The 14,349-nt window shown below is 38.8% G+C and overlaps 1 protein-coding gene across 1 annotated transcript; it reads right to left on the bottom strand.

The window, feature by feature from the left end:
• Positions 1 to 850: 850 nt before the first annotated feature.
• LOC146458349 (WD repeat domain phosphoinositide-interacting protein 2-like) lies at positions 851 to 11,427 on the bottom strand. Its single transcript, XM_085090700.1, has 17 exons — positions 11,267 to 11,427; positions 11,055 to 11,137; positions 8,919 to 9,022; positions 7,802 to 7,867; positions 7,572 to 7,628; positions 7,066 to 7,105; positions 6,767 to 6,828; positions 6,613 to 6,648; positions 6,232 to 6,324; positions 5,844 to 5,914; positions 5,641 to 5,748; positions 5,039 to 5,114; positions 4,529 to 4,586; positions 4,052 to 4,079; positions 3,847 to 3,954; positions 2,530 to 2,566; positions 851 to 1,608 (listed from the first exon to the last, which is right to left on the bottom strand). Exons 1-17 carry the CDS (start codon positions 11,335 to 11,337, stop codon positions 1,372 to 1,374), a joined length of 1,335 nt encoding a protein of 444 aa, XP_084946826.1. The 5' UTR covers positions 11,338 to 11,427; the 3' UTR covers positions 851 to 1,371.
• Positions 11,428 to 14,349: the final 2,922 nt, after the last annotated feature.

Here is a 14,349-nt window from a genome sequence, read left to right as displayed (position 1 = left end):
AACCATTTTAAATCCAGTGCCATTAACAAATTGCTATTGTTTCATAGATGGAACTGTACGCCCAATTACTCGACCTGGGGAAAACCAACGACTGCTCTACAATGCCAACAATGGGCACAAAGGCGTACATGGATTGAAGTTTCAGTCCGCGATCAAACCAAATGGGTTAAAATTGCACATTTTTACGACCCAGTAGGTAAGCGTAACTGCTAACAAATTAACAATAATCTTTTGACTTGGAAGCCTCCATTTCAGTTACCCTGCAAACAAGTCTCCGATATAGCAACAACTTAAATTCTAGCTCCAAATTGAAAAAACAAATTCAAATAATTGACAGGTGGGGCAGAGGATTTAGTACAGTACCTCTTCCAGACCTCTATTTTCATTGCATGGTCCCCAAGTACTGTAGCTCCCATTGTTTTCTGCGGGGGATCCATTGTTCCCAACCAATGACCTATTGTTTCGTTCTCCAATCATAGACCTCGTCTGGATAGCTACTGTCTTCCTATCCAGAATATTTGGCTGAAGGTGTCGTTTAACTAACACATGATAATCGGGCACCTTCCCGTAAGATCTTCTTTGGCCATATGCCATTCCTTTTCCATTTTTCTCGTGTTTTTGTGTTTTAACTTGGCAAGGGCATCGTTTCTTTGGAACGAGATCAGTGGCTAGTTTTGGAGACCTGAAATTTCTTGGTGGAAACATGAATTCAAACTTGGCAACGAGACAGTTCATTCTTGTGTTGCTGAAAAACCTACATGTCATTTCTGACTAGCAAGTTCACAAGGTTCTTACATTGCATAAATACTTGAAACTGATGCGTATCCAAGGCACAAGACTTCTACATATATAAATATAATAACTTGTATTTTAATTGACTTTGAATAATTGATACATGTCTCTTTTCATATCAACTTTATAAGTTAAAATTACATTTGACACTTCGCACCCAAAGCATGCGTTCTCACACACCACAACGAATAAAAATTATTTTCTGCAAAAAGGGTCTGAATCGGAACGCTGAGAAAAAGTCTCTAATGGAATGCTATCCTGCTAAGAAATCAATGTCCTGTTTAAAAGTGAAAGAGCATTTTTTTAGTTTTGTTTGATGTTATCAAAGATAAAAGATTAAGATCAGAAATACGCTAGAGATATCAACGAGATGCCTACAGTCAGTGCATCCTGGGCTATCCAGGAACAGGTCGTCATTTAGATGCGGAACACAGCGAAGAACTTTTTAAAATCAAACAAAATGGCGTTTTTTAATGTTCAAAGCAGCACAGACGGTTTTGTTTCAACCGTATAACGAAAACCAACCCTGCCTCGCAAAATATAACTGGACAGAATTTCCGAGTTTCACTTTTGTGAGGGTTAATCGTTATGTACGGTCAGCGGTGGATACTCCGATTCGTCGTCCAGTCTTAAGTTTCCATTCCCCTGCGGGTCACTAAAGGCGGCGGCAGCTTGGGAAAAATCTTCCGTCCCTATATCCCCTAGGGGCGGAGTGTTTTGACTGGTTTGCGATGAGGCCCGGGCTCGAGTGTCTTGCGAGTCGTCTTCTTTGTTTGATGGAGAAGAACTAGGATCCACTGGAGCGCTCTCCTCCTCCTGTGAACACAAAAGCAATTAATGAAGAGAAAGATGGTGAACGTCAAGCTTGGTATACTTGGTATGGTGGAAGGTAAATTGCAATGATGTTAAGTTTAGTACCACGAACCTCAGACAAAGAAAAGCCTACGTCCCTGCTGGGAATCGAACGCATGACCTTCCTCACGTAGGCCAGTTACGCTACAGGGAGACCACGACCTTACCATCTCGCGTATGAGTGGATTGCTGTGCAGTTGTAATGACGGAAAGGCGAGACTTTGGGCTTTTAGAACCGATGAAAATCAAACAAAAGCTCTCAACTGAAAAAGCTGCCATGTTTTTCCTTTGTTTGGTGTGCTTACTTTCACGATTTGACCCTCACAAAAGCGGGAAACCACATAGCAGTAGTTTTGAGAACTTCATCAGTTTTTAAAGCTCTAAATTTCGTATTTAGCTTAGCTATATACCGATATACATATTATATATGCACAGCACCCCACACAAACGGAGGATGACTTGTATCGAGCTGTTTACTAGGTTCATAAGTGGAATGCCACTGGTACAAACCACTTGGATAAGCGATGTCTAGGAGGCCCTGTGCGGTGGTAAAAACAAAGGTAGTTATTGTCGAGATCGGTGATGCAGCGACTTAACAGGTGTATTCAGTTTGTCATGTACACGAGAACCCTGAAAACGGGAAACGCTGGTGCGAAGTACCTCACAATGACTTTGATCATGTGCACAAGAACAACGTCCGCCCAAGTATAAAGAGCTTTCAAACAACAAGACGTCATATTGAGGTCGGTATTTTATTACTTCGCGTTGTAAAAGATAAATGGTCTCATCTGAAAATTTCATGCGCAACGCTCATAGTCGACTACTGACTGATTCTGCCAAGAAGTGAACCTGGCTAAAAGGCGAGATGATCAGTTAGCTACTTACCAATGGTTTATCGAGCCCCTCTCCTTGACCAATTAATCTAAAACAGCACAACAGGGTTATACGTAATTAATTCCAAAACTGCGATAAACGCCTATTAATGCTTTATCAATCTCTGCTTACGTTCAGTTGTATGTTCATAACATAAATGAGTAGATTTCTTCATGGTGAGTTGTTATTTGTTAGAGTAACTACTTTGGCTTGGGTTTTATGGCTCTCAGTTGAATGCCGTTCTTTAACAAAAATTATCTATTTCTCCGGCGTTCGGTAGGAATTCGCTTTTTCAAGAACTCTGTACAACACAATTTCCAACAGGCAAAGTTGTAGTTTTCAGTATTAACCTGCAAGTTAAGGTGATTCCATCGAATTGCATTGCGCATCCTTGCTGCGCATAATTTTTCGCATCATTTAGCACGCGCACGAGCGCGCGCGCGCACAACATTACGGGATTTCCTTGAGGTTAAGCTCGGCAGGAAAATAAGTGGTCCTTTTCTTCTAAACGAGCACGGTGACCCCCATTTTTTAAATGCATCAATTTAAATGTCACACGGTTGACCACTATATATCGCGATTTAAAGAAAAGTTTAATACTCTACTTTGAGATATTTTTATTTGAATGCTTTAAAAAGCACGTATTTAGGTAGTGCTGCCTGCGTGCACACGCAGCAAAATCCTTAATTTCTTTCATAATCTTAATTTCAGTTCAATGAAAATAGTTTGTTGTGTAAGATTAAAGTACATTTTGTTGAAATGCTTCGATATTTTAATGCAAGAAATTAATTTTTCTAGAAATGATAGTTCCCTTTTCTGATTACTAGCGTCCCTAATGTAAACCTCGTGGGTCATCTATTTACTACAATAGCCATCCAGGTTGCACAAAAACGAGCACGGTGACCCCCATTTTTTATTGCATTTTTGTAATGCTCATAATATAGTCATGAACTGGACCAAGTCTTAGGTAATTTTAAATACTCCTTCTTTTTCAGCGGAATCTCCATAAGTCCACTATTTTTCTTCCATCAGGTAATAATGTAAAGAAGTCTATGTACGAGCTTCACCAATGTAGGTAACAAGGAAAATATTCACCAACAGCTCCTCTAAAAACATTGCGGTCAGGCTAGTAACCATTGGTCAATCTTTTCTTTGATATTTGTAGTTGCCCTTACGCTATCTTTGCTCTCTTGAACGGTTTGAAGCAATTTTCAGCAAGGTTTTGCTTAAAATCATATCGAATTCAGTGAAATCATATCGAAGCTCAAACAAATGGCTAACGATTCTGAACCAGGTGACATTTACTTTGGGCAAATCGATGACCATTACCTGTGTTGTTTGAGAAGCGTACAGTCCCCACCCTCCTCGGGGTCGATGTTGTAGATGTAGAGATAACCGTCCGCACTTGAAACCAACAGTCGAGGGAGCTTTCCAATCCTATGGGGGAGGGGGAAAGTCAGACGTGGCAAGAAAAATTTGAATCTTTACTAGCGCTATTTTACTCTGTAGCGGTGCTACAGTAAAAGATACTTACATTGCTATCGCGCAGACGTTTCTTAGACCTACAGAAGCAGACAAAAAACCAAGATATTAAATATTTGTTTTTAATTGCTGCGTTTGAGCATCGCAATAAACAGTTGCCTTAAGGGTATTTGAAGCCCTCTGGGTAAGAACGTCCTAATTAATTACTTTTCAGGCACAAATACAGACTGGTTGGCTAGCTATACATCTTGAAGTTCAATCTCAACCCAACCCTAGGAAATGGTAGCATTATGACAACAAAGTCCTTTTCATTTGTCAGTCAACTCCCTTTAATGCGTACACTCTCGGGACCGCGAGTTAGTGTCCTTAATAGCGAGAGTCCGTAATAACGCGAATTTATTGCAGTCAAACGTCTGTAATTTATTTTGCCGGGGATTTAGTTGCTGTACGTATTATTGGGGTGTCCGTAATAGCGAGGTGTCTGCAAGGCGAGAGTTGACTGTCGGTATGTCACAGTTGACAACGTTACCTGCTTGTGGTAATCTAACGCTAGCAAAAGCTCTTTCCTGGTTGAAAACTTCAGCGACCTAAAGACATAACAACAAAACAGAGATCAACTTTAACTTTAACACTCGTCAAGTCACCAAACAAGAATAGTTCTAATAAGCTGCAAGCTTTCACTGGAAAGGAAATACTTTTAGATAGCCACCTTGTTAGCTTTAGTTCTACATGTAATAGAAGGCAAAGTCGCAAGAAGTGAAGCAACTAGGAAACTAATAGGAGTATTGGTCCCCCCCCCCCCCCCCCCGATGGGATGCTAGTCCGTTGCTAGGTTTCACCAAGCAGTTTGTCGCCAGTACCCACTCATACACTTGCGTGAAGAGAGAATTTGTCTCTTGTCTAAGAGTGCATGTAGAGCACGATGACGTTCAGATGTAAGATCCAATCTGTTCTCCAATGCACCAACACGCCTCCACAGAAATGGCTCTAGTAATGCAGCGTTCCTACTGTACATACAGTGCTCTAATACACCACTCACATGAACAGGAAGATAACTACTAGGAGAAAGTGCTTTGCCAAAATAGCCCATCAATCCACCAGCCTCATCTGTAGGTCTGTAAATCAATCAAACAAAGTAAAAGGGAAATGAGTACAAATCCACGTTAATAAAGGAAATATAATAATGACAATCTTCTCTCGGTGAAATGAAGGACTTCTCAGACCTCAGTTCCACCACTTGACACTATGCTGAATTTAAACGTTGACTGCTTCATGTCAAATCAAACAGATGTTGATTTTCAGTAGGGAACTCTACAACTAGAGATACAAGTTTTCTTATAATAATTTGTACAATATGTTGGCTTGAGCCAAATTTTGGCAGGCCTTGTATTTGTAGCCTATTTTTAAAGGCGAGAAAAATGTTTGCCAAAAAGTCTGTCCTTTGGAGATTGTACGACTTCCAAGTTTTTCAAACTGTACTTGTAAAGATCTGACACAGACTTATGATAATAATAAAATAATAATTATTCTGACACTAGTTTTAAACGCTCGCAAAACTTTGCCACGAGGCATCACTTTCAACGAACCACGCCTGAAGGTCTCTAGTATCTCAGAGAAAACAGAGGACATCATATAACTTACTCTTTCTTTGGTGCTTCAAGTTTGAAAATGTGCACTGTCTCTGTATTGCTTGACGCACACAGGAACAGTGAATCGTGACTGAAAGCCAGCGAGAAAATGGTAACACATCTAAACAACCAAAGAATATTAAAATTTAGTAGCTTAAGTTTAACTCATACCATTAAGCTCTACATAAGCAAAAAATATGAAAAGTTTGAATGTACCGTTTTACTCCTCGTCGAAATTCATAAAGCTTTTGTCCATCTGGAATTGCAAAAACCCTAATGACAGTTCCCTACAGAAATGAAACAACAATAGATGTTAGGAGGAATCATATTGGACTGATTTCCCTGCTAGCAGAGGCCTCTTTTCTGTTGTTTTCATTGAACTGACGGGCACAGGGAAAAAAGAACTATGCCCTGGGTCAACCCAGGGCAGAGGTCTCTTTTCCTCGCGTCCATCACATCAGCGAAAACAACAGAAAAGAGGCCTCTGCTAGCAAGGAATGGACTGATGTACCTTACTTTTCTTATATTTTTATTCCAGAATCTACATCTTCTACTTATAGTCACCCACCCGTGATACGGCACTGTAATTATGTTTCAAACTTGCCTTTTCTGATGCAGTTGAAAGTTTGGTGCCAGCACTGTTGAATGCCATGGCAGCAACAGGAGAATCGTGAGCTGGAATCATGGTTACTGCTCTCTGAAAAAAAAATGGTTTGATAAATATATTTCCTGAACAAATACATAATTATTTAGATACTATACTCATGAGAGACATTTGGTGGTTTGAAACCTGACGTTTAATTAAACTTTATTGGAAATGGCATCTCAAAGTGAAAATGAACGCTTTGCTGCGCGCAAATGTAATCTCTGCATTGAAAAGGGCTGTAATAAGTGAACAACTAGAATTTACTGAGTTGTTCATTGACCAGAGAGACTTTGCACAGCAGACATTTTGACAGTTGAAAATGCACAGGATGTTACTTACCAAGTTTACACAGTCAAATATCTGGACTTCACCAATCTAAGGAAAAAATAGAAACTACGTTACATCCGATCTACCTCAATCTTAAAACTAGGAACCTTTGAAAACCATGAAAACAAGCTGCCCTGAGCAAGCGGCCTGTTTTGATATTGGTTACCTGATTACTTCCAGGATAAGCAAGGTAACAGTTATCGGAGTTGACAGAGAGAGCACACAGACCTAAAACAAGAAGATATGTCAAAGTTAGTCAGTGACTAGTCTCTCTTTCACCAGGGGGGAGGGGAGGGGGGGGGGGGGGACTCAAGAAAGGTTCACACAGGGAGGTGGGCAGACAGTATGAAGTAATTCTGGAATTCCCATAGGGGTGGTGGTGGGGTTCAAACCAAAACACCTTCCGTGGGAGTGGGAGGAATGGATCTTTTCTGTCCAAAGAATGCGTTATTTATATGTGCAAACCTGAGGGATTAGGCGGTGTGTCTCTTATTGTGTGTAGAACCTGCAAAAAAAATGCAAATTTCCTGAGCGCAAATCACTGTTGATCACTGATCAAGGAATTGGTAAATCACGCAAAACTTAAAGAACTAAGTTTTATTAAAAGTATCTGGTGTTTGGCCAGAGTGGAGGGACATCCTTGGAATGCAATGAGAAAACATTCCCTAAGCAAGCTTTTAACTAAGAATTGAAAATTGCACATTGAAGTCTAGCATAGATTAATTTAATAGTACCTGGAGTTTGGTGAGAATGGAGGAATGACCTTGGGATTGTGGGTATACTGTAAATATAGTGAGTGAGTATTCCCTTGGTAACCTTCTAACAAGGAGTTGAAAATTGGCCATCAGAGGCATGTCTACCATACAATAATATTTAAAAAGATTACTAGGTAAATTTTCTACATTTTTTTTTCAAAATGTGTTTCTGGCTAAAACCTTGTCTCTGGACAAACTTGTTACATTTTCAGTTACCTTCATATCCCTAATGTTGTGAATGTATAAACTTTCTTCTAGCACAACAAGTAGCCTCTGAAAATATCAAGAAACAACCAACCAAAAATAAGCAAACAAATAAGTACGTATTAAATAAATAGGACACATTGATCTGCAGACAACAAAACTACTGAAGACGTGCCTTATCAAGACAGAATTGGTTACACCTTTAGTTGATGAACTTATTCTTAGAACCCAATTTAACTTACCACTCTGTTTAGCCTGACAGCTAGGATTGTGTTAGGGTAACTGTAATTGCATATTTCTGTACCTTTCTATAAATGAGAAGAAAATACAGAGTTGACATTTAAAAAAAATAAAAGAACATATTAATAACTTGTTAAGAGAAAGACCTGGTGAATGTTATATTCATAGCTTGTTATGAGCACTGGACTTAAGAAAAGGGATGGCGTTGTTCCAGAAGATATCCACACCCCTCCGATGGAAAGCTTTTTGGTTGCCCCCCCCCCCCCCCCACTCCCATGGAAATTTCTATTTAACCTCAAAAGTTTAGCTTTTGAGACTTCCACCCTCCCCCCTCCCCTTGACTTTTATTGACCTTTGATGGGGGAGGTACAGTATCTTCTGACGCACACTCTGAGTCCTGACAGAAGTTGCACCCATGAACTTCTGCCCATTGGCTGAATGTTCTAACTACTGAGCTACAAGAAAACTCATGGAATAATTCCACTTTCTGCTAACTTAATGTTACTTGTAATGTATAGATATTAAGGGCGTTAGTTTCTAGAGAAATGTTGGTGCTGTGTCAGTGGGGGAGTGGAAATGACAAGAGAGTTGAAAAGGTAACTTAGCTGCCGTCTTAAGCACTGAACTCTCTTTACAGTGGCCAAATAATACCTAATCATTACCCAGTTGATAAAAACAAATATATGTTACAATGTATGCTTTAAAGACATACTCTCATCCCATTCCTAGGTCCTGACAATTTCTATTTTCTGTTGTCTTTTTGACAAATAGATTCCATTGTGTTTTAGGTGCATCTGTTATGTATCACAGGAAATGAAATCTTACTAGTATTTTGTTTTATACAATAACAGAGACATTTCTTGACAAGCACCATGATGACTGTGGCCAAACATTGTCATAAATTGTCTCAACCTGGATGAAGTCACTTTCAACATTTCTAGTTTAGTGAAAACATCATACCCAATTTTGTTCGCAATGGACCAAAACAATAATTAGCAAAACACACTGATTGGACACTACTAAAGAGCCTTATCTACAGATAGACTTGCCCTGACCCGACCAACACAAGTCTCCACCTGAAACAACGACCCAGGTATGGTTCTTTGACTTTCTCCTTACCTTGAAATGACAAACTTTGAGTTTTCTGGGTGCTGATAAGCTGACAATGGCTACAAGGCTACTGGAAAATAATCTCTCTACTATACAGATGTCTTCTGTTTCTCCTGTAATAAAGAGAAAAACACAGTCCAATGTTTCCCTATAAGCATGCATTCATGTGTAGAGGATATTACATGACCGCGTGGATACAAAATTTCTCTTCAAGTATCACAAGAAGAGAAATTTCGTATCTCCAAGCGGCCATGTAATGTTCTGTTTATTATATGAACACAAATGAAATACCACATCATTGCAAAAGACGCGATTAATTATGTAACCATAGCAATGGTGATCTTTTCGCATGTGAAGATAACATGTTATTTTCACGTGTGAAGATATCATGTTTTCGCATGAAAGCTCACCTAGTATTTCATTAGTGTTTATATAATAATTAACAATTATTCCACGAGCGCGCGTTGGATATGAGATGATAGATAGCCAACGAGGCGCGTAGCGCCGAGTTGGCTATAATCATCTCATATCCAACAAGCGCAAGTGGAATAATTGTTTTATTAAAAACAACCGAGAAATATTGCTAGATCCTACTGATTTCGCTGTGCAAGAACGACCAGAAGGCAATTTAATGGTCGCCATTTCTCGGCCATGGTATAATTGCTCATATACCATGGCCGCTAAGCCAATCAAATCCCTCGAATTGCATTATACAATGATGCAGTTTTTAATAATTATCAATATCACCTTTTAGTTTACAAACTGTGCAGGATATTAATTTATAAGAAAGTAAAAAGAAAACCTCTGGCACCAGGATACCCTCTTATAGTAATACAAGGAATCCCTCAGGCTATGCAGACCTTTTTTGGACTCACTACATCTCCATTTTAAACTAGGTTTAACTTGGGGCGTCCAAACATTTACACCCAGGTCAAACGTTGAACTTCACCTGAGATGAACTAAATTGGCTAAAGCTTGACTGCTGGGTCAAACGTCAAACATAATTCATCTAACCAAGTTCAGAGCAGCAAAACAAATCGTTCAGTCAGCAGGATTCGCTCATTTAGTTCAATTCATGAAAAGATTGACATTTGTCCCGTGGCCGATTTTCACACTTTCTATCCATCTGACTCAGATGGATAGAACATGCTGGTCAATCCAAACTGAGTCAGATGAACTCCATTGAGCCAAACGTATCATGGGCCTTATTCACCCAGTTTAGTTTGTCTTATATGGAGTTCAACGTTTGACTCGGGCCTTAGAGTAAATAAAATGTATACCCTTTTATAGTCAAATCTAAATCTGGAGTAAAACATTGATGTTGGTGCGATGTCTAACAACCTTACAGATGAAATTGAATGTAAATGTAAAGATCAATACAGCATGAATGTACAGATTAAACTACAATTAACTCCCTTTATTGCAGACACCCTCGGGACCGCAAGTTAGTGTCCTTAATAGCGAGAGTCCATAATAGCGGGAATTTATTTCAGTCAAATGTCTGTAATTTATTTTTGAAGGGGATTTAGCTGCTGTCCGTGTTATCAGGGTGTCCGTACTAGCGAGGTGTCCGCAAGGCGAGAGTTGACTGTACTTAGTATACAACATCAAGTACATTATATTCACTGAACTCCAGAACTTTTATTTGAAAATGAAACATTCCGAAAAGTGAAAATAAATTTCAAATAATTTTAAGATATTGACTAATTTAATTTCTCAGTGTATTGTTACAGGAAAAAGAAAACGAAAACGAGCATGATTCTTGGTTGAAACCTATAATCAATGACAAAATAACCGATTGTGTCTTTAAACAAAAATTACACTTTACAAGTTTTAGGATACAAATGATGCTCTCGTGAACAATAGAAACAGCTCGATAATCAGCTGACGCGAGACTACAGGTTTCGTGACTGTACAATGATCGTTTTAATCAGTTTTATCTTACTGAGCCAACTAAAACTCTGCTCAAACGATTAATTAGAGCAGGAACAAAATGTATAGCTCAATGGTTTAGAACTAGTATTAAAAAGACAAAAACTAACCACTTCTAAGCTTACATAAACTATAAGCTTAAATGAAATGACGACATGTTTATGCACCTTGATGCTATTAGTTCGTCTAAGTTCACGTACCCTACTCACTCACCATACTCATAGATCTCTTCCAGCTTCTCCACGGAATTTAAAGAGAACAATTTATAACCAGTTTTCGAGCCAACTGCAAGCGAGCTTTAAAATCAAAGAGATCGAAAGTAAAACATGATATGATAGAACTTATCACTCAAAACATCTGAAAAAAAAAATGGATGTCGAACAAAGAGATAGGCGACTTTGCGCAAAGCTTTTCGCCTCATTTACCTGCAGTCTTGGTTAAAATTGACACAGAGCAAATTTCCCGTTGGATCCCCGCCATAAGCAGCAAGATTCATCGGTAAAACTGAAGAATTTCACTCCAGTTTTTCTATGATTTCGGAGAACTAGCAGAAGAGTTCACAAAATTATCAACAATAACAAAACCCGCTAATGACATGCGCATGGCTGATTCAGCGAAATTCGTTTACCCACAATGCATCTAGAATTGCGCTTTCGCCAATTTTCTTTTTCTGGGTTGAAATGTGAATTGTACGCACGGATCAGACGGAAATTTTCTGGAACAACTGGACGACCTTTTGGAGGTACTCCACTTTTGGGCTGGAATGAAAAAAAAACTGTTCCATTTGCACAAAATTGCCATTTCCATTTGTTGTCAAGTCGCGCCATCATTGCAAGTTGCGTTTCACGAGGCAGGCAATTTTGCTGTGCGTTTGCGTCCTTCCGTGGCGTTAAGCTATCCCTGAACGGGATTGCTCTGTCCATTGTCTCCTTTATCTATTCAACAAAGGAGAAAGGGGGAAATAGAGGTGGTAACAACCTAGGACACTCTAGAACCCTCTAGTCCTTTGTTTAAGTCTCTTGAAATTATAAAATTTTTGGACTTGATAACTTTTTATTTAGCCATCTTTATGTACAAATATCACAATGAACTATTACCACCTGTTTTTATTTCTTTTTTCACTAAAGTAACACAGATTCATAGCTATAATACAAGGCTTGCTGCAAAACAGTCTTATTATCTCCCAAAAGCAAGAACTAATTATGGAATATTTAATATTAGATTTCAAGGTCCATCAGTGTGGAATTCCATCGATGAAGATATTAAATCATCTTCTTTGTCTTTATTAAAAAAGAAAATGAAACAACACTTAATCAAAGATTACTAGACATCTTTACTTCGATTTCGATTTTGCAATTCTAAGATAAGAAATAATACTGTTTTGCAACGTAAGAATTATGGTCATTTTAATATACTGGTACTTTACTTAACTCTGTTTAACTTTATTTTTGTGTGTATTTATGTGTGTTTGTTCTTGTGTCCCTGACCTTAACATTTAAATATCTTTTCTTACAGCTGGCTGCCTGGCATTTTTAACGTTTAGGTTATTTCGGGCAGCCAGCACCCCTATCATCTATTGTATGTATATATTTATATTTTCTGTTGTAATAATAATGGGGTGAAATAAAGTATTGTTGTTGTTGTTGAGGATAGGAGGGGGAGGGGTTTGTTCTAGGATTGCTCATTCGGGTTAACGGCCAAGAGCCGCCTATGTCGAATAACACTATTCAGTTCTATCCACAATTCGCGCAAAGGGGAAAGCGTACGGTGGATAAGACTGAACGACGACTCGAAGACAGTCAGATAAGCGATCATAAACCTAGTACTGTTTCCGCGGGCTTTCAATTTTAACGGAAGCCTCTTGATCCTAACCACTCCCACACTGGAATGCCCCTTATTCCTCCTCGAAACTGGTCAGAGTGGTGTTAACTCTTCATAAGACTCGATTCTAACTCGAATTAACATCGAAGGCCAAAAGAGAATGTCACTTCCCATTGGCGGAGCCCATTTGGTTTCTGCGAATGAACGCAGGCTGGCGCGTGCGTGCGTGAAAAACGCTTGCTGTGCCAAATTGGGCGAGAACGCCTCGATCTTCTCATTTTCGAGTAACAGATATTTTCAGCGGGCCCTCGCATGTTCTTCTTGCTCGTAGTCTACCAATACGATGACACTGTCTCTATTGCTATCTTTTGGTGCACCTTCTTCCAATAGCTTGCAGTAAGCACAGTACGATATAGTACACATAGCAGGGGCACTTAAACTGCCCCTATTGACGGGGTTTGCTTGACGAAAGATGATCTAAAATATTGGGTTTTTTTTTCAGTTTTGCAAAGGAAAATGCAATAATCATTGACATATAAAGCTACTGGGGCACTGGTTAAAAAAAGTAATAATATTTATGGTCCATTATTTATAATCATATTGTCATCGCTGTGTTTATCATTATCGATGTCGTTCATATATGTCATTGTTATTTTTACATGCTTCTGTATTTTTAAGCAAAGCTAAAGAATATTCAACAACAAAGCTTTGATTGTTAACCATCGTAAATCACCCTTAAAAGTCGCGCAATTTCCCACTGTTTGGTGTACCCGAAATGAGACAAATAACTCTTTGCTTCTTGGTTCTGCTTGGCCAGCGAATACTGACATGTCCTCTTCAAAATTGACAGACCACCGTACGATTAACACGTCCAGTGTCACAACCTGAGCGGGTGGTTAGGGATCACTGAGACAAAACTCGAACTCATGAAATTATAACCTGCATTTCAAATAAACAGAAACTGTTTTAAACAGTGTTTTAAGCAGGACCTGGGCCCCGTTCAAGTTCGAAAGCCGATTAACGCTACTCCGCGATTAAAAGTTATCCGAGGTTTTCAGCTCGCTCGTTTAAAATGTTTTTAAAATCCAACTTTAAGCCGATGGTAAAGAAAAGTCAAAGTAAAAATTGAGGGACAAATTATCTTTTTGAAAAATCTTTATTGTTAAGAAATTAAACTCGAATCAAAATTCTCGTTTATCTAGGATTAGCTTAATCGGGCTTTGAACAACTAGGTCCTGATTTTTCTAACTCTGGCCCTGTTGTCCCAAACGCACACACGCCCAAACCGTAAGTGAAAGCCTATTCAATGGACCCACCACCTTAATTAAACCCGGCCCTGAACGTAAAAAATGAAAATAAATCCGGTCAGGATAACGTTTTTACTTTGGCAACTCAAAGCTGTTAAGTTTTCTTGAGTCTGCGTTTACTAAATTAACTGTAGAATAGTTTCTTTTCGTATTTGATATTTATAGCTTCAGTGTCTATCTAGGATCATGTGGTTATAGCTAAGGTCTTTTTAGCACCATAGCTTTTGTAATTTGTTATGTAAACGGCTCACTGGAAGAGCATTTTTAATGAAGTGTTATCGTTAATTAAGTTTTATCATCATCATCTTCATCATCTCTTAATCAAAGCGTTTGCTAGGAACCATACTATAAGACGAATCGCTTTTTTTTTTTTCAAACGC

This window comes from Pavona decussata, unplaced genomic scaffold, assembly GCF_977016875.1.
Source record: "Pavona decussata unplaced genomic scaffold, jaPavDecu1.1 SCAFFOLD_233, whole genome shotgun sequence".
Taxonomy (NCBI): Eukaryota; Metazoa; Cnidaria; class Anthozoa; order Scleractinia; family Agariciidae; genus Pavona; species Pavona decussata.
Note: the sequence above shows the minus strand (reverse complement) of the source record. Positions and strands in the feature narration are given on the sequence as shown.